The 25,859-nt window shown below is 31.7% G+C and overlaps 1 protein-coding gene across 1 annotated transcript in view; it reads right to left on the reverse strand.

Annotated features, from left to right (window-relative positions):
• LOC130896483 (chaoptin-like) overlaps positions 1 to 25,859 on the reverse strand; it is a 74,915-nt gene that overhangs the window by 31,213 nt on the left and 17,843 nt on the right. The window contains exon 2 of the mRNA XM_057804634.1: positions 4,091 to 4,267. Within this exon, the coding sequence (XP_057660617.1) occupies positions 4,091 to 4,262 (172 nt within the window). The 5' untranslated portion in view covers positions 4,263 to 4,267. The remainder of the gene's footprint in view (positions 1 to 4,090; positions 4,268 to 25,859) is intronic.

Consider the following 25,859-nt stretch of genomic DNA (forward strand, 5'->3'; position numbering starts at 1 on the left):
GAAATGTTTTCAGTACCGAATCGGACTTATTGCAAAAAATTCAAACTCTCAGAATTTATGCTTGTTTAGGGTAAAACAAAGTTTAAATATATTATTCGTGAATCTCTTGAGATTCTCAAGCACGTTTATGATCAATCATCCCCTAATCATATAAAAACTAATCTCAAAGATTCTTTTATAATTAAAAATTATTCAAAAGTGTATTTAAATTGAATTGAGAATATTTCGTCAGTATTTTTAAGAAGTGTTACTTTTTAAATATTTCTACCCTTATGAAATCCATCTTCAATGACCAAAAGTTCAAAATGGCAGTTAAATTTTTTTTACAAAAATAATAAAAAATTAAATTAAAAATACTTTAAACATCAATAAAATTTTTTATTTAGAATATAATATAGAAAACAATTTTGGTTAATTCTATTCCATTATCACTGATATCTTCATCGTTTTCGATTGAACTCGATTGAACGGTTCACGGTGCAATCTTTTTCCAATACTCAAAATCGTGCTCCGAAATTTTGAAAAAAAAAACTTGGGTTTTTCGACAATAACTCGTTCATTTTTCAAGCTAGAGACTGTTCTAGAAAGGCCTTTTGTGGGGGATTTCAAGTACTTCAACGTCATATTAATTTAAACATTTTTCAGCTCCCGGTTTTGAACAGGGAGCAACTTAAAGGAGTTACAAAAGTCACATTTGGTAAGCAAATGCAAATTTTGAACTAATGTATCTCCTTCAATTTTTACGATACATAAATTTATAAAAGCTTAAAGTTTTTGGCAAAAAAGACTACAATTAATATCTGAAACATTTTCTCATAACATGAATAGTTTTTGGTTTATTTAAGGAAATTTCATTTGTTTTCAAGATTACGGAAATGCAGTGTTCAATTTAATCAATTATTTTTTCTAGAATAACCATTCAGAACGGGTCAAATCTCTTGGATCAAATCAATAATATATAAATGAAGTTAATTGCAAGTGTATTACGATTAAGTTCAATTAGGGTGTTAATGGTGAGGGCATAATTATTGCATTTTTCAAAAAAGAAAAAATAAGAAACTTAATTTTTGTTATAAATCAGTCAACTCTTATGTAAAAGACTTTTGACATTACATATTTTGAAAGCTTTTTTATGCGGTTTGAAAAAGATCTCTTGATTTTTTTCTCATAAATGCCATCAATTTCAAGATATTTGACGTTAAAGAATTTCAATTTTATGGTTCCTCAAAAATAGCCATCCTTCAACAAGCAACAACTCAGTTATTAAATTTACATAGATCATTTAAAAACGAATCTCTTTGTTTTTTCATTAGCTACATTTTTGTTTTCAATAATTTTGTTATTCATGAAAAATAGTAAAAAAATATGAGCTGCTTAGAATTAGTCAATCTATCGACCTACGAGATTATTTTGATGGAATAAATTTTCATCTCCAAGAAGGGGTGGCTTTTACCCTCCAGAGCAAAAGTATCCTTCGGGTAGATTTTGAAGAAGATTATAAATACTACCTCCATACCAATTGTCAAGGTCAAGAAAATCGACCTTGATTATCAAAATTCCACGAGAAATCGGCTGCTACCTGGCCTATAATAAGTTCATTAACTATGAACAATTATTTAAAACGAAAAAACTGGAATTTGGAAGGAATACACAAAAAAACAAGGACTACAAGAACAAAAATTGATATAATTTTTTTTCTCAGAAACCAGCACGAATCTGCAGGTAATTATTAACGGGAGTAAACTAAAAACCTTATAGTTAATTTCTGCGGAAGTTGAATTTCGTTATGAATGTTTTAATATTTTTTTATGTTTTTCATTTAAAAAACTTTTAGAGTCTATAAAAGTTTAAGCTGCATAAACTTGAATTACGATAATAAAGTTAAATTATCGTAATGAAGATGATTCATAAGTTTTAGTGGTACTTTTTTAAAAAAATGAACATTTTCCATGGTCGATCGTTTTAATATCTTAGGAGGAAATTTTTAATTGAAAAAAAACCTGTCGATAGAAAATGATTATAGAAACTAAGGAGAACAGCTTAACCAAAAATAATATAGGGACAGTCAAAATTTCAGATATTGGTTCTATGATCACCAAATGCCACAGGTTCACCCCAATGAGTGCCGACGATGCACTTAGAACCAACCATCCAGCATAACCGTCTTATTAAACTTTACGTCTTTTTTAATCATTTGGAGATAAATATGGTATTTTTTGCAGATAGGTTGTTACTAAGTTTGCGAAAAAAAACATATAAAAAATCGAGCAAAAACAAAAAAAAGTTAACTATAATATATATTAACAAAAGAAACTTAAGGAATAAGATGGAAGATCTGCAGCATATACTGAAAAATTGCAAAGACAGGAACATTCATATCATAGCTCTTACTGAAACATGGTTATATCAAAATGAGGTACACCTATTAAATATCGACTCGTATACAACAATCCAAATTGTAGAGATAGCCGAGGAGGAGGAACCAATATATATATATATATATATATATATATATATATATATATATATATATATATATATATATATATATATATAGAACGAACTAAATTTTTCGCAACACAATGTACAAGTAGATAGTATGGATGATTGTAATATCAGTTAAGCTGATGGAGGAAAATTGTATTATATGGCGTGTTTACAGACCATCAGTAGATAAGGCTTCTGACTTTGTTACGGCCATTGACAAAGTAATGGAAGTAACCAAAAATAACTGTATCATTCTTGGAGATATAAACTTAGATCTTCTGCAAGATAGAGATATAGTGAGAGAATACAAAAATACTATTACATCAAATAGATATGAAATACAAAACAAAATCAAAGTAGATGCAGCTACTCGAATAGGAAACACAAAGTCTTCAATATTGGACTATGTACTTTCAAACAATAGATTAGACAGTGATATTGGAATGGAAGATCACTTAATAAAGAACAGTGGATTGAAATTACTAAAGAAGCATTAGAGCGGCTCCTTTAAGCAGCTGGCAGATATTATAAATGTGGCAAGACAAAAATGCACAAAGAGCTGCACAATGAGGATACACCAAGGAAATAACTGGATTACCAAAGAGTATTTGGATAGATAAATTATGTTATGTTAGATGGAAAAAGGTGCAAAATGAAGAGGCGGAAAATGAGTTTAAAAACTAAGAAACAAAGTCAACAAATAAAACTTAAAAGATATTAAATGAGCTGACAAACAGACAGAAGAAAAGATTGATAAATAGAGACGATGTAGATGATACTAAAACAGCAGAAGAATTCAATACACATTTCTCGAGCATTCGACCCAAACTTGCATCAAATATTAAAAAAACTGAAAATTCTTATATCCAAGAAGAAGAAGGACAATAAATTATGAATCAGTGGAATATGACAGACTTAAGAGAAATCAAGGAAGTTATAAAGGAACTGAAAAATTTCTAGAAAACTGAAAGTAGCAAAAATAATCCCTATACCCAAAAAGAGCTCAAAGGATGATGTCTTGAATTACAGACCAATTTGTTTGTGACTGATGACTTTTGTCCAGAGTAGTTTTGGATCTAATAGAAAGCAGTATGGATTTCAGAAAGGAAGTAACACACTCCGTACCACCGCAGACTTACTTGAATACATTAGCAGTGAAATTGATAAAAATAAGTATGTGGCTGCAGTGTATATAGATTTGCAGAAAGCTTTTGATACAGTGGACATAGAGCTAATGTTGGAAAAGCTAAACAAAATGCGACTTCAAGGAACTTGTCTTGAGTTAATGAGGACTTACTCTACAAATAGACAGTACTGTACCGTAATAAGTGAAACTGAAAGTCAAAAGAAAAAATTTAGTGTCGGAGTGACACAAGGGTTAGTACTTGGACCACTGCAATACCTACTCTATATTCACAGTCTATAGTTGGTAGTCTCAAATCAAAGTATTATATATTTGCAGATGACACTGTAATTGTTACATCCGGATACACAAAAGAAAAACTTGAAATATCTGTAAATAATGATTTAAAATTATACCATAAGTGGCTGTGTCATAATAGGCTAAATGTAAATATAAATAAAACTGAGTCTATCTACTTACTTGGAAATTTGTAGAAAGGAACTAGAAGACAACTGACACTATGAATCGTTTTAGTAGTGATGTCTTGTTCATCAAACGAGCAAGTACACATCGAATTGAAACTACAATCGTTGATCGAAAAGCAGTCGTTGTACTGGAATAAAGTGAGTAGTGTTGATAAAACCAGAAGCATTGTACCTGAAATCAATAATCTGTGAATTAGGTAATTTTAGAAATTTATAGATAAATTAATTATGCCCCGAATCAGTGGGTAATTCATAATTCATTCACAATGTGTGATCAAAAAGTATGCTGTACCAAACTTAATAAAAGCAACACAAATTCATTGATGTATCAGCTTCCGAAACATATTCGTATAAAATTTCATTAAAACTTTGCCAGTACCTTCTTCAACAATATTCAATTCGAGGACCCATCCTAGTGATGCAGTTTTCTTTTTTTGAAACACCCTGTATTTGTGTTTAAATTGTGGCAATACATGCATTCTGTATGGTGACATTTATCACTAGTCTTATGTCTAGATGTGTATAAAATAATTTTTCACTATCTAAATTAATCTTTTTCAGTTCAAAATTAGGAATGAACTTAAATCGGAAACGTCTAAAATTATTTTGGTGAATTATTCTCTTTAATAACAGTAATGGAGTGTTCCCTTTAGACTAATCGGTTTGTTCAGAAGTACTGAGTCACCTTGATGTTCGGTTCGTAATTTATTCCACAAACTTCTCCAATTCAGTATAGTGCCTTATAGCAATGATTTGTTGGTTGTTGATAGATTCTAACAATAACTAAAAAGCAGTTGAATAATAAATATTTGAATTAACAAGATTAGATAGAGATTTTCATACGTAGTAATAAGGCACTCATTTACTCTAATATGACAACGTTTCGGAAAACCTAGTAGATTAATCTCAAAGCGAAATGTTCATTATAGATATGATCTAAGCGGTCACCTTAAATAACTTATGAGCAGATTTCCGGGGTTAAATTCAGCCTCTTCTGCGACGATGACGTTTCAGTTCCGAATCTTTAGTTGTAACGTGACCTTTTATAACTACAGGGGAGTTTTCAAATATAGGTTGCCCAAATCTCATTAAGTTTTCAAGGATTTTATTCAATAATGAAATATTTTGATTGACAACCACTGGAGAAATTGGATCAGAATACATTTGTTAATGAGTGTAATTAATATTGCGTTATAAGTTAAAACTAACTGTATATGGCAAAATACTTATAGTAAAATCATGAAAATTTCTACGTTTGAGTTTTCGGATACGATCTTTTTAACTAAAATATTTTCAAAGTCGATTTTCTACCGGAAGTCGACTGTTACTTTGTTATTTTGAATGGAACACCCTGTATATTAATACATTTTTGAAATTTTCGTAAAATTTTAGTATACTTTTGTCTAAAAACTGTTTTCGAAAAATGCATGCTTTTTGATATAGAAAAGAAAGATATGAAAATGATATCTGTTCGGTTGCTTAAGCAAGGTCAGACGTATTTGAATCTGTGTTGAAAAATCTTTCATTTTATACAGTGTGTGTATAAAAAGTGTTCATAGCTTAACTTCATAAATATCAAATATCTTTATTTTTTAAATAGAACCATTCGGTGTTTTATATTTCGATGCATTCAGGGGTGGAAAATGAGGCAAATTCATAATTTCATTTATACTTTCCTAACCTTACCGTTATCCAGATATTAAATGTTTTCTGTAAAGTTTTAGAGATGCAGGTGTGGTCTAAATTTTATTTATTCGTTATCAAATTGAGGACGAGCCATTTTAACGATTTAATGAAAGTTAAATAATTGTCATTTATTACAGAGTCACTAAAAGTATAAATCAAAAATTAAAAATTAAAACTTGTTAAAAGATACAATAATAATTTAAAACCTCAAATATCTCGGAAACGACTAAAAGTTGGAATAGGATTAGTAAAAACAATTTGATTTGTTTTTTACAGACCTCAACAAGAAAAAGAAAAATACTTTTTTATTTTTTAGTGCTTGTAACAGCGGGTCAAAATAATATCTGCATCTCTAAAAATTTACCGAAAACATTTAATATCTGGATAACGGTAAGTTTTAGGAAAAGGAAAGTATGCATGAATGTGCCTTAATTTTTGCTCCCGAATGCATTAAAATAGAAAAAAAAACCGGGTAGTTCTATTTGAAACGACGAAGAAATTTGATATTTATGAAGTTGAACTTTGAACACTTTTTATACACACCCTGTATAAAATGAAAAATTTTTCAACATAGATCCAAATACGTCTGACCTTGCTGAAGAAACCATGGGGCTGCAGCGGCGGAATCGCAAAACGGTTCTTACTTAAAAATATGCCTCGTATTTTCGAATTTCAAAAAAGTTTTGAACTTCGCTGGGCTACGTCTGTTGTCGTTAAAAGGAGACTACGTTAAAAAATAAGGAAGAATATGGAAAAAAATGTCTTGTTTTTTGGTTAGGTCAAAACTTTTCAGACAACCTTCGTAGTTGTAGATCAAATAACATTACGAAATCTGGTAAACGAGTTTTATTATCTATTAGAGTTAAAAATGATTTTTTGTATCGTAGGAAAAACGAAAAAAGTGGTCTTATATTATCACCGAAGTGTTATAGACCGAGTTTAACAACAGAAGATTGGTCAGACTCGCATAAAATTAATAGAAAACGAAGAAAAGTGTATTTTATCACTACAATCACCACAATTATGTATAACTACCTGGTCTGACCTAGAGGTAGTGGTAATTGATTGGAAAATACCACTGTAATAGAAAAAACACAATCTATGCGGCATATGTTTCAAATTTGAAGATGCCACATTGTTTAATAATTGTTTGGTTGCCATCAATAGGGAATTTGTGAACATGGAAAAAATTTGAAAGGTCATAGCTCAACCAATATAAAAGTTGTACTATATTCTACTCTGGGTGAGACTACTCCTTCGTTATCAACAATAAAATATTAGTGGCAGAGTTTGAACGAGTTCTGCGAAGACCAGCATCGCGGTGGTTGACCAAATGCGGCATCGGCTTCAGAATTGTTGAAAAAAATCCACAAAGCGACACAGATTGATCGTGGACTGGAAGTTCGCGAGCTAGCAGACATAGTAACCATTTCAAAAAGTGCAGTATATCGCATATTAACTGCGACATGAACATGAGAAAGCTGCGCGCAAGATGGGTGCCACGTTTGCTCACAATAGAACGAAAACAGTGATGTGAAGATGTTTCCACGGAGTGTTTCGTTATATTTCACAGGAATAAAACCGAATTTTTGCGCCGTTTCATAACCATAAGTGATACGTGGGTCCGTCACATCACATCCGAAACATAAGAGAAATCAAAACAATCGACTGAAAAGGGAGAACCGGCTCCAAAGAAGCCGTTCCATCTGCAGATAAGGTCAAGTTGTTGGTTCTTTGGGATGCTCGTGTGATAATTTCCATTGACTATTTTGAATAAGGAAAAACTATCAACGGCGAGTATTATGTGAGATTATTGCAACGTTTGAACAAAAGAATCAAACCAAAAGAGCCGCATTTGGCTAAGAAGAAAGTTTTGTTTCATCAAGACAATGCACACAACCGTTATTGCAATGGCCAAAATTACTGAATAGAAGTAAATTACTACCTTATGCACCCTATGCGCCAGATTCAGCCCCTCGGATTATTTTTTGTTGACCTAAAAAAATTGCTCAGTGTCACACAAGATTTCACAACGATTAAGAGGTAATGTCGGCAGGAGCTTGACGATTCTTATTATAAAAAGGGTATCAAACTCATTGAACATTTTTTCCTAAAACGTTTGTGTTTTCTTTGTTGAACCAGGTGCTTCGGGGACAATCTTCATAGACAATAGATGGATTGCTAAAAATAACATTGATAATTTAAAAAAATTGTATGTCAACAGATCTTATCACACAAGAGTACAACTCGAATTTTATAATTATTTATTCAATGAAAACTTTGATGAGATGAGAAGTCAGCAGCTATACTGAGTTGTTTAAAGTTGTAAGAAGCACTGTATTCAATGTATTACATACTAGACGGTGCTAATATCGAAACGATTATATTGTCTCAATAACTTTGAATTGTTCTTTAATATTTGGACTCATAACAAATTCACATTGCGAAATTTTTATAGAGCAGTTTAGTAAATTTGAAAAAAATGGTAAAAACTGCTGGAAAATGTACACAAACATAAAGGTGAAATATATTCACATATATAAGAGTACATAAACGACTGCTATAGTAATAACAGGAGATGAGCATAAAAGAGGCACGAATTATAAATATTACAGGAGAAGAAGTTCATAAAAATGAAAGAGAACGAATAACGAGCCACTATCTCGGAGCACTTTGCTTTATCGCATGAGATGCTAGGTACTTTTACATAATATAAACCAGCAGATAGTCCAGGACCTCGGATACGTCGAATATATTACACGGCGGGTATTAGTCCAATAATATGTGGATTTAATTTACCATCTGAAAGTAAAGTCTGCAAATTTATTTCAGCATACCTTTTAAGGGTTTATTATAGAAGAATATAACTTGTGGGGTGAAAATAATTGAAAACTACCCCACAACCAGTTAGAAGATCTGAGAGAAGTTTTAGAATTAGAATTTACTATAAAATTTTGTTTACATCTACTGTATAACTAAAATAAACCCTTAACAGGAAAGGTGGGACTATTGTTGAGTCCTAGGGAAGTAATTACATTTTTGAAAAAATAATTTTTAATAGAAACTGACATTTTACTTTCATTACACAATCAATATAACGTTATTCTTTTAATTAAACAGCAAGTCTATATAGAAAACATAGAAACATTGTATCAAATTGGGAGTATACATTTTACATATCTGGTCATTTGATGAACAGCTGTTGGGCATATGAAACATGGTTTATGTTAATCTAGAGATATTTTGCTCATAAAATACGGATTTACTTATGGTATATGCAGTATTATTTTTAAAGCGTTTCGTCTCTACTAATTGATTCGCTAGCTTTATAGTGAACGAAGATTTTAGTTTACCAGTATCATTGTTTTTGAGGGACTGGTGTAAAAACGTCAAGAATACTGTTGGCCACCGGCAAATACGACCACTTTTGGCACATTTTTCGGCCATTTCAGGCTTCTGTGTTTCAGGATTCGTATAGATACTATCGTTCATGAACAAAAAGAGGAATGTCCATATTAACTGGCTTCCGGGACATGAATATGGCTTTTTATTTTTTGCCTAGACAAGAAATCATAGAAGTCTCTTCTCCGAATCCATAACCTGCTGATCCTACAATTCTACTTCAATTTAATAGCAACGACAGAGGACTTTTTCAGTATGTTAGGCCATTTTTTTCATAAGAGATTTATTAGCTTCATCGAAGTAAACATTTTATCGATGGTTATGTTTCTTTTGATTCCAAACAGCGGCTTTGTAATACATATAATTGCCTGAGTTGGTTGCAAAAATGTTTGGTTTTCTCATTTAGTACAAATCCATCTGAACCTTTTATACAGATTATTTGTTCTTGAATCTGCGAGGCACAGTATCCATAATTAGATGGCTTCTGGAGTCTGTACATTTTGAATCCACAACGATCTCTTAAACTAACTAGCATTTCGTCTTTTGTCGCCGAATGTCCCAATCCATATACATTATTACCATTGTCTATAAATTTACTAAAAAATAATGAAATCACAGCAGCGGGATCTTCTCTAGAAAAGCTTTTGGTTCTACTATATTCTCACATCATATTTTTACTTTTCATTTTTCGAGTCTTTAAGTGAGCCTTTGGTTTGTCTAATGCGATACTTTAGGCAAATTCTCCACAGAAGAATGGAAAGGAACGTGTATTCTTCGACCGAAATCACGTGGCCTACTTTCAAGGATCAGAATTCTCATTTCAATATAATGTTCTCTAGTGCAGCATGAAGGACGGGGTTCCATTCGATACCATCTAAGCTTGCTTCTACAATACACGTATATAGCATATTTCCTATTTTCGTTTTCAAATTTTTACGATGCCCTGTTTCCACTACCAATGCCCTTTTGTTCGTTTTTTGGACCTTCAAAGACACCGTCATTTTCGGATTATGAATACTTATCTTCTAGAGTTTCGTCTATATCACTTGCGTCATCTTGAGCTTCATCAAACCACTATATTACAGTTTCTTCAGAGTTTTTATCACCAAGACTCAACCTTTTGATGGTGCAGTCATTATTTATAATGTCAAAAAACTAAAAAAACTCACATTAATAGAAAGGTGGTGTCTAAGAGATAAACACTAATTTTAATCTCTACTGTCCGAAAGTATGGAATAAGAAAGTGGTTCAACAACAAATAATTCACAAATCTTCTTCTGTGTCCTTTGTATTACCCTTCATTTCCCACAATCTAGAAACTTAGTTAACTAGCAAACTAGAATCCATTTCTCAGCTCATTTTGAAATATTCCGAAGACGAAATAAAGATTAAAACTTTACTATTTTTCATTCTGATATTGTTTTAGGGCAATCTATTGAATCATCTCCATAATTTGACGTCGTTTTTCCGTTAAAGCAAGACACCTGCAGAGTTGATGTTTGTCCTTCTCTCATTATCTATTATATTTTTTGCAATAGTTGTTACATCTTGTGCCAACAATACAACGTCCAGTGATCACTACAATGGTCTTCCAGAAGTGTTTCGTAAATTTGGTCAATTTGTTATACTCCATCGATAGTAGGACTGTAATCATCTCTGCAGCATTATTTTTCCATGTCCCACCTTTAGCAATCTCTTCCATTTCACAACGTTCAGGTACCACCGCAGAGGTTTACTCCAGTGTCATGAATCCAGAAGAGTTACTCTGGTAAAACCTCTCTTTGTTTAATTCGAGAAAATTTATGGCTTAGGTGATATGTAGATTTTTAGATCGTTGTACATTCTCCACAAAGAGACATTCTGGAAAAAAATACCATAAATTGTAATTATCTATTGAAAATACTTACAGGAGGTTTTAAAACACAATAAAACATTCTTAAATGAACTTAATACTGTCGAACATCGTGTTACTTACATGGAGAAAAAATTGAAATGTAGAAACATTTAGTTGGTTAGCCTACAACTTATCAAATAAAACAAAAAACTATAAAAAATGTTCAAAGTGGGTACACTCCTACACATGTCCGAAGTCTACGGAGGGTATTTCTTAGAACTTGGAAGAGCATTGCAAGATTCTGGTGAGAGAACGTGGTGGTTATGTAAATGGAACTCCTTGACCAATCCCTTTCTACATTATTTAGGAAGTGGGGAGACACTTCATCGTGCATGAACGACATGTGTCTTCTAATAGAGGAATATCACATAACATGGGTGGAAAATCATTTTGGAGAAAGTATCGCTGACCATTCAGGTTATTATCAAAAAAATTTGGACCTACTAAATTATTACCCACCATTCTTGTCGTAAGGATTTTCATCTGCCCATAAATGTAAATTAGGGGAATTAATAAAACCGTTCCGTGTGAAACCAGCTTCACCAACGAGCGTTGGTCAGTCTTGCTGGATAATCCTCTACTTCCATGGTATCCACCATCATATATCATCGATAAAAACATTGTTTATTTTATTTTCAATCTTTTCATGTTGTCGCATGGGTGTTATATTTATTTTTAACTAACAATTAACTGATATTTCTTGTAATCGCCTTATATCATGCATTTTGCGTGTATGTCATGTCAGAGTGAAGCGTGTTGATAGCTCATGTACTTTTGCCCTAGCACAAAATGTTTCCTGGGTACATTAATTGTTACGGTTGATAATTACGCTCGTCATTGATTAAACACGTAGATGTGAGCAACAATCTTGGTGTAACGTTGAAAATTAGTTTTAACTTCGGAATCTCTAGATTCTAATTAATTTCATTTTTCACTGTTTTGTATAAATAATTTTGATGAATCGTCGTCGCTCAATCTCTAGTTAATTTGGAAATATTTCAAGTTGCTCGGCTTAACTATTTGGTTTCGATTTTAATAACATCCACGTCAAAATAGATTCAATAAGCACGAGTTATAAATATTGTAAATTAATGATCAATGGTGTTTTGGGTTGTGTGGTTGATTCGAACAAGAACTTTATATGTACATGGTATATTCTGCAAGAAAACTGACAAAGCTCTGTTGTCTAAATAACTATTAACATTTTTCCTCAGCTATCAGCTTATGACACGAAAGCTTGTTCGGAAAGTATAAAATCGGTTGAATTTAGAATAAATGGCATGAGGAACGCAATGAGAAACCACTTTAATATTTTCTCAAAACAGTATCTCCAGTAAATTAGACACAACGAGAACTATAACAACGAAAAAATCACTAAGAGTGCTAATCGGAAGTCAAGAGTAGCCAAGCTGAAGACCATAGGGTAGTTTTAATCGTCAGCTTATAATGTTTCTATAAAATAGCTTTCGAAAAATATATGTCTTTCCGGAGAACATCTGTCAGGGTATAATGTACTGTCACTTTTGTGAAAGGTTATCCGATTAGTGAGCGACCTTTTAGATTAATCTATGTATTTTTTATCACAATTTTATCTCTGATTTTGGTAAATTCGTATTGAAATTTTTTATTATATTGCTCAAAGATTCCGGAAAGATTAGGAGTAACTGATTTTAGCTAGTTGCCCGATGTCGAAGTCAATATTATATAGAATTAGTTTTCAAACATATGAAGGATACGAGTTTTCATAAAGAAATTTGTCAAGAGTTCTTTTGGATGAGAAATTCTAAGGACTTTTCACCTGTATGAATTTATTTTAGTGTTACATGGGTGATATGAATGATAATTGATACAATTGTAGATTTCCTAAACCAGTCGATTAAAAATTTGTCTTGGTTTCTAATCAATTTGGTTTCAAAAAAAGATAACGAGTGCCCAGCATTTTTTTTCTATAGTAAATTGTATATGAGGATCTAGGCTATGAAAGTACAATAGCAATAATGAAATTGATAATTTGCTAGTATCTTACAAATAAAATATGACACTTTAATGCGTATTCAGTAAAATGAAAGATAGAACACTTTACAATAAATTGTCTAATATGGTTTATGAAATTAAATTCCTCTAAATGTGATGAAAAATATATTGGTTAATCTAAGAGGTCACCCTCCAATTGGAAAACCTCTTATGAAAATATGACAATAAATTATATCCAGACAGATACTCGCTTACTTCCCACGTTTTCTATGAAAATTATTCTATGGATTATGAGTTTGCGGAAGTTTTGATAACTGATAGCAATTACAAAAAACGTTTGTTCTTAGAAACAACATATATTTCTTGAAATTATCTGTGTATTACTAAAATAACTGATTTAAATAACGTGAAAGGTATTCTTGATATATCTCGATACTGTGTACCGTTATCGGAATATTTTGATTTGAAAATTATGAAGTATTAACCGATGCTGGTATGAAGTAATTATGAATGTATTAATTAAATAAAAAATCACGACATGAAAATTTAAAAAAAGGCTAATAACGTAAAATAGAATTCAATCAGAGTAGGTGTCTATCCTTTTTATTAATTTTTTAAGGAATCCATTAATCTTCTAAATGGTTGGGAGTCAGCTATGGGGTCATCAAAGTGAGGTTGAATTCTGTCTTTCAATGAATGAATCGGAGCTTCTATACTTCAATCCATCGATTCGGAAAATGGTTACTCAACCAATTACGACACCTTCTGTCAAAGTGCAGTGGAGCTCCACCATGCATAAAAAATAGAAATCTTCGCTCGTTTAGCGTTAAATCTCTTGATATCTCGAATAAGTTTTTACTGAAAAAAATCCAGGTACTTATCACCATTTAAATCAAAGTTCACATGAAATCTTGCTTAATGAATCAAATATTGAAAAAGTTATGGTATTAACCGTGTAACTAGCGCCCTCTATAGGAGTCAGACATAAAAACAAATCCATACCAGCTTTTAAAATATATTCGTATAAAATTTCAATCAAAAATTCAATTATCACACGTGTCAACTTGAATATTGAATCATGAATTTCATAATTTTGTTAGGAGAGAAAAACATTTCAACTAACCGCCATTCTCAATCAATTGACGTAAATATTTTCAATATTGTTATGTTCTTATATATGTTTTCACATTGTACTTCGACCATAATTTCTGTCCCCGATGATGCATACATTTGGATTGAATTTCAATAAACAGGACAATCTAACAGAAGCTAATTGCTAGTGATTTCTCACCCTTATAAAATTTAAATCCAGACGTTCCTTTGAGCCGCCGCTATATTAAATTATTCACAATTTCTTGTCTACAATTCCTTCTCTTTTATCTCTGAGGAATTTAAATTGAAAGTAATTATGAGAGGCAGAAAAGAATTCGTAATGTTTTTTAAAATGTTTTTCTGCCGTCAAGCTGTAAGTATAGCATCGTTCTCAATTTTTTACTGATTTGCCATTCAGAAACTCCAATTAAACTTTTTGGAGTTCAATTTCATTTTACGTGACATGCTTTTCTATCGCTATTCTACATTTTAGTTAAAAAACAGAAAACAAAAAGCTATTAATTTTTAGGAACGTTTTTCGTCTGGAACGCCTCGTTGTTATTGATTCCTCAACCTTTTGTTCTCTATGAGATTGCATGTACTCACTAACGTTTCCTGATGTCTTGAATGAAATATTTACTTTCTACGTTTCAAATTTACTAAAAGTTAGAGATAAATAGGTATACATCTATATATTTACAGCAATATACACTATTTTATAAATTTGGGTTGTATGTGTGGAATTTATCATATAGCTCAGTCATTTCCAAACTATTTCTAGCAAAGAGATCCTTTTTTGAAAATAAAATGATACCTCAAGCTCCAAATTCGCTCTAAATTCTATCTCTATTGATGCAAAATACTCAACAATTTGTCTTACAGTTAGTAAGGTACGTAAGCTTGACAAAATTTTTTATATTATTAAAAAGAATAACAAAGATAAATTATTATTGAAAAATGTATTCTATGCTTAATGTATATTGCATGCATATTTGGGCTTTTTGTTAATTTTTTACATATTTCTAAGAAACGTTCATAAATATATCAAAAAATTGTTACAATTTGTAGAAAAAAGTTTGTAAAAACTAAAAAGCAAAAATAAATCTAAATAGAATAAAAAACCACAATGTTTAACAAAATGATAGGTGATGGTAATAAGTAATAATTAGTATATAAATCCATAGCAAAAATTAAACAAGTATGCAGCATGTCTGCAATTAAATATTATTATTAGACGAGAAAATAGAATGTAACGGATAGAAATGAATGAAAGAGACTGTGGAGACTCCATATACGACTTACGAGTATAAAAGTAAGAGGAGGATATTGACAGCAAGAAGACTCTTTGGAAGTATTAAAAATAACGTCCTGATAAAGTTAGATATACCCAAAACAGACAAAAACACAAATTTTTACAACAAGAAGTCACTTCAATACAGACAGAAACATGAACCACTAAGCAAAGACAAAGAAACAAAATACAGAGCGTAGAGATTAAATATCTAAAGAGATAGAAAAGAAACGGGATTGGACGAAATAAGAAATGATAGATAGATACTGAAATAGTAAAAGCGCAGTAGATAGTTGAAAATGTTACAAGAATAGAAGGAAATGAATTGGTCAGATGAGTATACAAAGCAAGATCAGAAAAAAAACTGATAACGAAGACCAAGAAAAACAAGAAACGAGGAAGTTGAAATAATGATAGAAAGTAATGGATAAAAATGAATGGAAGAAACTGTGGAGACTCCATATACGACTTACGAGTATAATAGAAAGAAGAGGACAACAAAAGCACAAATGTTTAAAACAAGAAGTCACTTCCATACAGATAGAAACATGAACCACAAAGCAAAGACAAATAAACAAAATACAGAGATCAGATATGTAAAGAAGATAGAAAAGAATCGAGATTGGACGAAATAAGAAATGATAGATAGATACTGAAATAGTAATAGCGCAGCAGATAGTTGGAAATGTTACAAGAATAGAAAGGAGTAGATTGGTCAGAAAAGTATACAAAGTAAGATCAGAAAAAAAACTATAAACGAAGGACCAAGGAAAACAAGAAACGAGGAAGTTAAAATAACGATAGAAAGTAACGGATAGAAATGAATGGAAGAGACTGTGGAGACTCCATATACGACTTACGAGTATAAAAGAAAGAAGAGGACATCGACAGCAAGAAACATGGAATGAGGAAGTTGACATAGTGACAGAAAAGTAATTGATAGAAATGGATGGAATAGACTGTGGAAGCTACATATACGCCTTACGACTATAAAAAATTACTCTTTGGATAAATTGAAAATACTGTGTAGGAAGGTTAAGGTACCAGAAAGTAAATGAGTTTAACGTAATCAAACTTTATATCAGAAGCTTCAAAAATATATCAGCAATCCTAATTCGGTATAATAATCAGGGTTTTTTTAATTAAAAAATCTCATGTTTGATTTGTAACTGAGTTATACAACATCTTAAAGACGTCTATTATTTTTCTCAACATTTTTTAGTATCTTTTACAATAATAATTGCCGTAAGATTGATTCACACCTACTATTAATGGTATCATTAAATGCTTGTATTTGTTGTTACGATATGTTGTTGAGTTACTGCTCTTGAAAGCGTGAAAATCAACTATCAAAACTATTGAAACCTCGCTGTAATTTATCAACGGCAAAGTTCTTTCATCGCCCACATCAATCTTGTCTTGAGAGACTTTCGCTGTTCCACGAAATCTTTTCAGTGGTTACTAATGTTCATCACTTAATGTTTGCACAAAGAATACAGATCTATCACCAGTCAAGAGTATAAGACCGTCGTTAATTTCTTGATTGAGAATTCCATTATATTCGAAAGACAAAAAAACTGTTTTCTGTTATTTGCTATCGAAAGCAGTGTTCTTAATCCGTTGTACAAAATCGACCGAAAAAAATTTCTAAAAGCTGATTATCCTTTTATATTTTAGCCAAAAGAAAGTTTGTACATAAATGAATATAGCAGAGATTCTTTTTGAGTTTTATAAGAAATACCCAAAGCGTGATTCTAATTTGTAAATTATGGTAAAAGTGAGAGAAAAGAATGAATAACTACGTTGATTTATACAAAGTGTACACAGGAGAATGCCTCAAAAATGTGAGAGACACAAAAAGATAAACATAGTAACAAAATATGATGTTTATTATATTATTACTAGAAGTTATGCTATCAAGAATAAATACACCTAATTATTATTGCATTTGATGAATATATTCGACCTTTTGCAAGGCTATTAGTCTTTTCTTCATGACTACCACTGCTCAACTAAATCCTTTGCTGCTACTAACTTTCTACAATTGGAATTGCATAACGTGCGTCATATTTGTCAAAAAGAAAACAGTGTTTTTTTCTTCATATATTGTGAATCTAGAGGCGCGTTCACACATCGTAGACTGGGCGAGATAAATGATAACATGATAAATACAGAGCATTCGGTATAGCAAAAAACTACGAAATCAATAAATGCTAATTGACGTTTCTTGGATTAAGATAGAACAGAACAACTTATTGGTCATATATCGAATAAAAATTCTAGCATGCGTGAGCAATATGGATTCTGTGCTTGCTCATTTTGGACCAGAGTGCATTCTAATGAACCTTCACTAGCTCTTCTTGACACGTTTTGAGCAAAATAAGTCTGATTATTTGCATCCATTCATAACTGTGGATAAAACCTAAATCCAACACCATATTCCTGAAACGTAAAAATAGTGAAGACAGAGGATTACAAAAGGGCGAACCTGCTCCTAAAACGGTAAATACAGTTCCATCGGCCCGAACAGGGAACAGGGTTACTGTTGGATTATGGTCATTGATAATTTTCAAGTTACCGCATACTGCAATTGGAGGAAAAGAAAATGATTTTCTAATGCACATCCTTTTTAATATACACATTGATCCTTGGCAAAATTTTCTGTACATTTTGCAGCATTATTCAATCATAGTAAATGAATTCTGCGACTTTAGACCCTAAGTAATTATTTTGTCTTCACTGAAATAAAGTACAGTTTTCTTCTTAATACTTTTAATAAAACCGGATCATAAATGTGTGAATCTGCTGATAGAGCTGGACTTTTACAGGAAAATCAACATCTACGTGTATTCACTTAATATGTAACTGGTTATGTACATGGTTGAAAAGCATGGAACATTTAATCTAGTGGTGAAGAAAATGAGTTTAAATTATTCTTGAAAATGGAGTTATCTGGTTACATACGAATTTTCATCGTTGTGTCAATACCAGTTTGTTGAATCATTGGTAAATGATCCTTCGAAGCATCCGTTTATCTTAAATGAATCTACAGAATATCAGAAGCCATTCGGAATCTACTAATAAAAGTCTTGTATACTGTTAAGAAGCTAAAAAATGTTCTTTGACAACTTCTCAAACGTCTAGAATCTCTGTTTCCATAAATAGATTGTGGATTATGCTAGGATGTATACGATTAATATGGAATGCTTCAATACTCCCTGAGATATTTTTCAATTCTTCTAGTTTTCGGCTTTGAACGATTAGAATACCCTTCTTGGTATACGCTTACATGACTTCTGGTATGAGTAGGAGGCATTGAAGAAACTCAATTTCATCTGAGGAGTTTATAATTAAGGGATATTACACTATTTTGGAATTATAATACAGTGATTTCAAACAAAAATTGTCTTTTTATCTTAAATCGTTCCACAAATTCTACCATTTCAAGGTTGATGAATCTAAGTCCTTTAGGACACTGTGCACTAAAGCAAGGAGCTCGTTTGTTTATATTGAAAAACACCCAAAAGTTTGTATACTATCACCTGAGCATTGAATTGCAATTTATTCGGAATGAAGTTTATTTCTCAGTCAAGAAAATCTTTTGAAGTTAAAGTAAGGAGTATTTGTATTTGAAATGTTAATTCTACTTTCATCGTGCTTTTCGAGACTTTAGTTTTGAATTAATTGAAGCCGTCTTTTGGTATCTAATTGAACTAAAAACATTGCACTTTGCCAAATGCTAGGAAAACTTTTTGGTATCTACTCAATTAAAAGTTTTCACGATCTAATAGTTGAATTTATAATAATTATAAAATTTGTTTTGCGTGAGTAGAGGTTTGGGTATTATCTAACGAGGTTGGTGGTGTAAAATATTTTTTCTACTCCATCTCTTTTAAGTACCTTATATTTCATCTAGTCTAAGGGCCAGTGGGCGCCTACTTATATGGATTTTAACCAGACCTGAGTTTCTGTGCACAGACGCCTTTATACCTACCATACATGAGTTGGGGACTCACTAAGCCCAAATTGGTGGACGCGACAAGTGCGCAGATATCGATTTTTGGTGACTTAAAATTTATTTTACCACATTTGCCGTTTTGAAATCTGAAAATATACTATCGGAAAACAACAATGGCAGACCATTATCACGTGGATAAGATTAAGGCAGACAATTTTGAATATGGCAAAAAATGAATATAATTTTGAGAGTAATTTACCAGATCTGATATTGATATATTTTATTCCTTACACTCTTGAGAACATATCTATCACTGCAGACGTCTACATGGTGGATACAGATCAATAGATAATAAAATGTCCGCAAGGGTGTCTTGGGTTAGATTCAAATTGAAAAAGAACTAGAACTTTTGACAATGTAATGTTCTCAACTAATAGGAAATCTATTGGAGTTTGAGTGTTTGAGGGAAGGTGTTGGAGCTAGCTACCTTAGACTTGGTCAAACACAAGACAACAACAATTGACTTACCGTTTACTTATTGGATTTTGTAGCTATTCATTTTTTTGACATTGACATTTTATTGATTATATATGAGTAGTCGTTTATCAATCAGTCTCAAACGTTCCGTTAAGTTATCGAGGCTTCTATCTTGAATAGGAATAATCTCCCAGTCACTTTTAAATTCTAAATAGGGGGAGTGAGAGCTGACATGATCCGCCTCATCAATATTAATTCAGGCTGCTGCAGCCTCTTCAATTCGACATTGAGCTCATTGAAATCACGATGAAGGCACGCAACATGATTGACAATTCCAACCTGACCATTCATGATTCCATAAGAAAAGAAAGATTCCATAAGCCCATCTAATATCTGCGTGAGTTCCTCATTGGTAACATTCAGCGTATTCAGCAAAAAGAACTGAATAAACGAGTTCATCCTTGTTTGAACCATCAGCAGCCAATGTCAACTTACCATTTACGGCATCCAAAACCTTTGGATGGTTCAGCAGTAAGATTTGACTTTTACAACGTGACCAGTTGCTTTGATCCTTCAGTTTCTTAACCCTCCGACAGGCGCAATATGATTCATTACTTATTCGGGCGCAATTTATCTGAGATATCAAATACACAAACATGCGGTAAATTTCATTGTAATAAGGAAACATTATTATTGGGCGACTCAAGTTTAATAAAACATTTATTGAAACATATTATTTTACAATAGAAATAATATAAAATATTTTTGTTAAAATAAAATTGCGGCTCAATGAAAGCTTTAGTCTGTATTAAAAGTATTTTCATTAAAGATCATTATATCGACAATCATCTTTATTTCCTTTCAATAAATATGCTTGTGTAATTCACAATCATTTTTATCATTTCCTCCGACTTAATCCATTTCCAGCATTCTAATGGAGAAAAAGCATTTGGCAAATGCATCAAAACATTATGGCTTGCACGTTTTATCCGGGTATCGGTACAGCATTCGTCTTCTTCGGAGCTATTTCCTTCTTGCTCTCAATCAAAGTCTTCTTGCTTTTCTTCTATTGTATCGGATTCGTCGCCAATACCTTCATTTTCCAGCAAGTCCTCTTCATTAAATAATAATTCATGGATGGCTCCCAGGTCGTCTGGGTTCTGGGGATTAAAACGCTCCCGCCTTTTTGCCATTTGATTTTGGAACGTGATCTGGCGCAATTAATCTCACCGATTCGAATTTCTCTGACGGTATCGTTGAACGTAATGGATATAAAGTGGGCGTAGGGTCGGCAATGAGGGTAGGAGTCAGGAAGATAGCTGGAGGCCCTGCTCTCTATTGTGAAACACTGAAATTTGGTAGACCAAAACAAATTCTACTCATCTCACAGATAAAATGCGCCTGACGGAAGGTTAATAGAGGCCTTGAAATCAAACGATCCTGACGTGCTCATGATCTGTTATAGCACAGTCACACAGCAGTTCAAAAAACAAACTTGATTAAGATACGTCCATGTTTTAAACTACTATATAGTTTCTCAATAAAAAGCTAATAACATAGAATAGGATGCAAATCCCAAATATTTTTCAGTTTTCTATATATCGGATCGGATTACCTTTTTTTGAAACATCCAGTAGATTGATATTAATCACTAGATAGAGAGATATGTTCCATAAAGGCAACCTATTGTATTGTGACTATTTTAGTTGTCCCCAATATTCTCTAGCCGTATTCTGATAATGAAATCTAAAACGGACTTTTGGGTTAAAATTTCAGTTTCATTCGGAGCTCAATATAAGGAACTACTAGTTCAATTTGGAAATAAAAGGATCTAAATTGTGGTACTTCTTGTGGTAATTCGCGAATAATGATCGAGATTTCCATCTCTTCATCCGGTTATTCTGCTTTTTCAAGACTTAAAACTTGTCGTATTAGTTCTATTCTAGCCCAATCAAGTGCAAGAAGTACCATTTCTGAAATCAATGAGTTTCTAAATGTTCATAAGACAGTGTACTTGTGGTAGAAACAGTGTATTCAGTTTATTACATATTGGATGTTATTTTCGATAGAAATTGGAAAGTTCTGTTTGTATAAAGCTGTTCAGAATATTGAAACAGCCTTAATGGAAATTAATATTGCATGTAGCTAATTGAACGGAATGTCGAGCATTTTAAACTTTAAACCAATTACGAAGCGTCAATGCGCCACTACGGACGGTCGATAATTTAACACGCAATCAACTTTTGCTTAGAAAATTCTTTCCTATAATCAACCAAACATTGTTGTTGAATAGTTTCCTTATGGGCATGTTAAACAACTCCGGGATAATTTTCTCACTGCAGCGTCATCCTAATTTGAGTTCCATGTCAATTAATGAACGTATAGAGGAACATAAACTGAACACATATAACGGTGAGTCAATAAGGGATTTAATATACATGAGGTGTCATTACGAGAGCTTTTCGGATTTATACATGGTAGTTCAATGAAATCTCAGCCCCGCAGAATCTCAGAATCCAACATTACGAGTATTTCTATCGTGATCAAATAAACGGTTTCAAAATGTGTGTTATTCATTTTTTTTAGAGGCAAAGTTATAACAGCATCTTAACTTATCAGTGAAAGAAATGGGTTCTCTCAAGTTGTATTTATTCAACTTTTCATACATTTTCTTATCGGTCTATTACTCTAAATCCTAAAGCTGTTATTTTTAATTGTTCTAAAGGTTCTGGTTGTATATTCTGTCATTGTTTCGTTTCGTATTCGATTTCGTCTGCTTTCGCGTGAGTTTTTTAATACCTAGTTTCATTACCATATATTAAGGATGTCTAATATTGATTTATATACAGTGTGTCCACGTAAGTTGGCGGCATATGGGAAACTTTTTTACTATTAATTTTATGAAAAAAATGTATTCTTTATAAAAAGTTCTGCATAGTCCAAAACCTGAAATTCGATAATCAGATGTTAAATTTTTTCAGTCGTATACGAGGTTTGTCAAAAAATGTGATTTTTGCTCTAGAGTAAAGTACCTTGAATGCTGCCCGGAATTAAATTGTCAACAATTTAAAATAAAGCTTAAATTTAAAATATTATTACAATTCATAGAATGGAAACAAATAATTTTCTTGCTTTTTATTGAGGCTGACTACATCAATTTCTTCAGAATTGATTTTCTCTAAGTTTTATTTGAAAGTTGCATTTATTAGACATTTAACGAAGTTATTTTACTCCAAACGTAAAAAAGTGTATTTTGGAGTTGAGTTTTTTGTATTTTACATCAGTTAACGTGAAAACTATTACAGTTACAGATCTGAGACTTGTTTTATTCAATTTTCAGGTCAAAATACGTATAGACCAAACAAATTTGCCTGACAATTTCACACCTGAGATATCCAATATGGCTTCCTATTATTGGTGGATCAGGAATCCGGACGAAATCTATCGCTTACGAAGCGTTTTTGGAAGTTTTGTTATATCAACTCTTTTCCTTATATTAACCTATAAATCATTTCCCAAGAGATTAGAGTGCTATTTCGAAACACTCTGTATATATAGACTTATATAAACTATTTCAGTAATTTTTTGTTTTTGCCAAAACCGCGCGGGCAAATTATTGGTTTAAGATGAAGTATGGTAAAAATCCTATATAATGGCCGTGTAAGAATGCAATTTATTCCATAGAGTATGTGAAGACCTATATATCATGTGAAACTGAGAGACAAATCAATAATTTGTTAACGTTTTTTTTATATAAAAATGAATCCAATACTAACTAATTAAATAGATGCAGAATCTCATAAAAAACACATAATTCTTATCAATAAATTGAACGTTTTAAAATTTGAGATAGATATATATTAATATGAACTTCTAATCATTACTTCGCTTATAATACTCATGCTTAAAAACCAAAATAAATTGAGATTCCACAAACATTTAGCTGAAAAAGCTGCTACTCTCAAACAGACCACGTTTTACATATTATTTTACAAAATTGCGGAAGCTTTTAGGTGGTTTTTAGATAACACCAATTGCATTAGTCAAACTTTTCACTTGAAGTTCACGTGTTATACTCTAAATTGCAATATCATGTTCAAGTTAAATTACACTAACCCAACTGTATTCAAATATATGAGTTTGAGTGAGTCGGAAACAGATTAAATAGAGCTTTGTTAATATTTTGTCAGAATCTCTTGAAACAATTTCAAAATATGCATGGTAAAAGTGTATATATTTTCATCGTGTAGTAAATTCACTACATTTACTTAACTTTGATTACAAACATTGATGAGAAAATTCGATTGACAGGAAATATAAAATGATATTGTAATAATTCTAGGAATAACTGAGGAAGGAGACAGAATCCTATTTTTTTCTTAAAAGCAAGAAACTTTTCTTATGAAGAGAATAATACATTTATTTACCAGTTTGCCCTGTAGAGTTAAATTAAGTTCATTTATTTTGTTAAAATTGTCGCTCAAATAGGCAATTGTGAACAACCAATTTCTATCGAATAATCGATCTTTCAACTCAAAATTTTGTTCCAGAAGATATACAAGGACCTTCCAAAAGTTATATTTCAAAAGTGAAGATTTACTTTTACAAAAAACTTTATTTACCCGATGACTACAACAATAGGTGATAGAATGAAGACTAACTGTATCAATGAATTAACAAACATTAAATAAATGAAAAAATGCTGAATACAGTAAAGTGTAACAAAATGATAGTTATTATATTAACAGGATGTCTACATATGTCTGCTGATAACATTAAAAATATTCTCAGATTTTATGAGAAAACTGTAAATGCTGAATATAATTAAATATAAAAGAAATAGTATATATTTGTTAACAGGATGTTTCTACACATGTTTGCTGTTAACGTTAGAAAATTATGATCAAGTTTCATTATAAGAAAATAAGGTGCATGAACTGCACTGTCATCACTTTATTATATTGAATTATGTAATTATCTCTATATGACTCGCAGGATAACCATCGGACTTCCGTATGTAGAAGAAGAGATGTACGTACACTTCCCACGTCTTCACATAATATTTTCGAATAAACGATTATTTAGGGACCGAGACTTTATGAAATCATCAAGAACAATTTTATGAGAGGAAAGCAACTTTTTTGCAGCGAGTGCCTGTCTATGAATCATACAATGGTTATTAGAACAATTTCTAGCGACGTTTTTAATATGTTGTACAGCCCCGTTAATATTGCCACCCATAGCCTTCGCTCCATCGGTACATATATCAACACAGTTGTCCCATGGTATTTCATTCTCTTCTAGAAAAGAATTGAGGAGATTGAGAAACAAATCAATAATTTGTTAACGTTTTTTTTATATAAAAATGAATTCAATACAAACCAATTAAATAGATGTCTATAACGTTTTAAAATTTGAGATAGATATATATTAATATGAGCTTCTAATCATTATTTCACTCATAATACTCATGCTTAAAAACCAAAATAAATTGAGATTCCACAAACATTTATCTGAAAAGGTTGCTACTCTCAAACAGACCACGTTTTACATATTATTTCACAAAATTGCGGAAGCTTTAAGGTGGTTTTTAAATAACATCAATTGCATTAGTCAAACTTTTCACTTGAAGATCACGTGTTATACTCTAAATTGCAATATCATGTTCAAGTTAAATTACACTAACCCAACAGTATTCAAATATATGAGTTTGAGTGAGTCGGAAACAGATTAAATAGAGCTTTGTTAATATTTTGTCAGAATCTTTTGAAACAATTTCAAAATACATGTGTCTAATTGAGAATAAATAAATGTATTCCACCATCTAATCTTGTATAGATCCCTACAATTGATCTTAATAGTTGTATATTCTTTCTTAATAATCGCTCTTAAATCAAAGTGGAATACTTGTCATCATGACTTTAGATAGGTTAATATTTTATTTTTAATTATGATCAAATATAGCTAGGCAACCTTTGATGCACACAGAG

Source organism: Diorhabda carinulata, chromosome 7 (assembly GCF_026250575.1).
Source record: "Diorhabda carinulata isolate Delta chromosome 7, icDioCari1.1, whole genome shotgun sequence".
Classification (NCBI taxonomy): Eukaryota; Metazoa; Arthropoda; class Insecta; order Coleoptera; family Chrysomelidae; genus Diorhabda; species Diorhabda carinulata.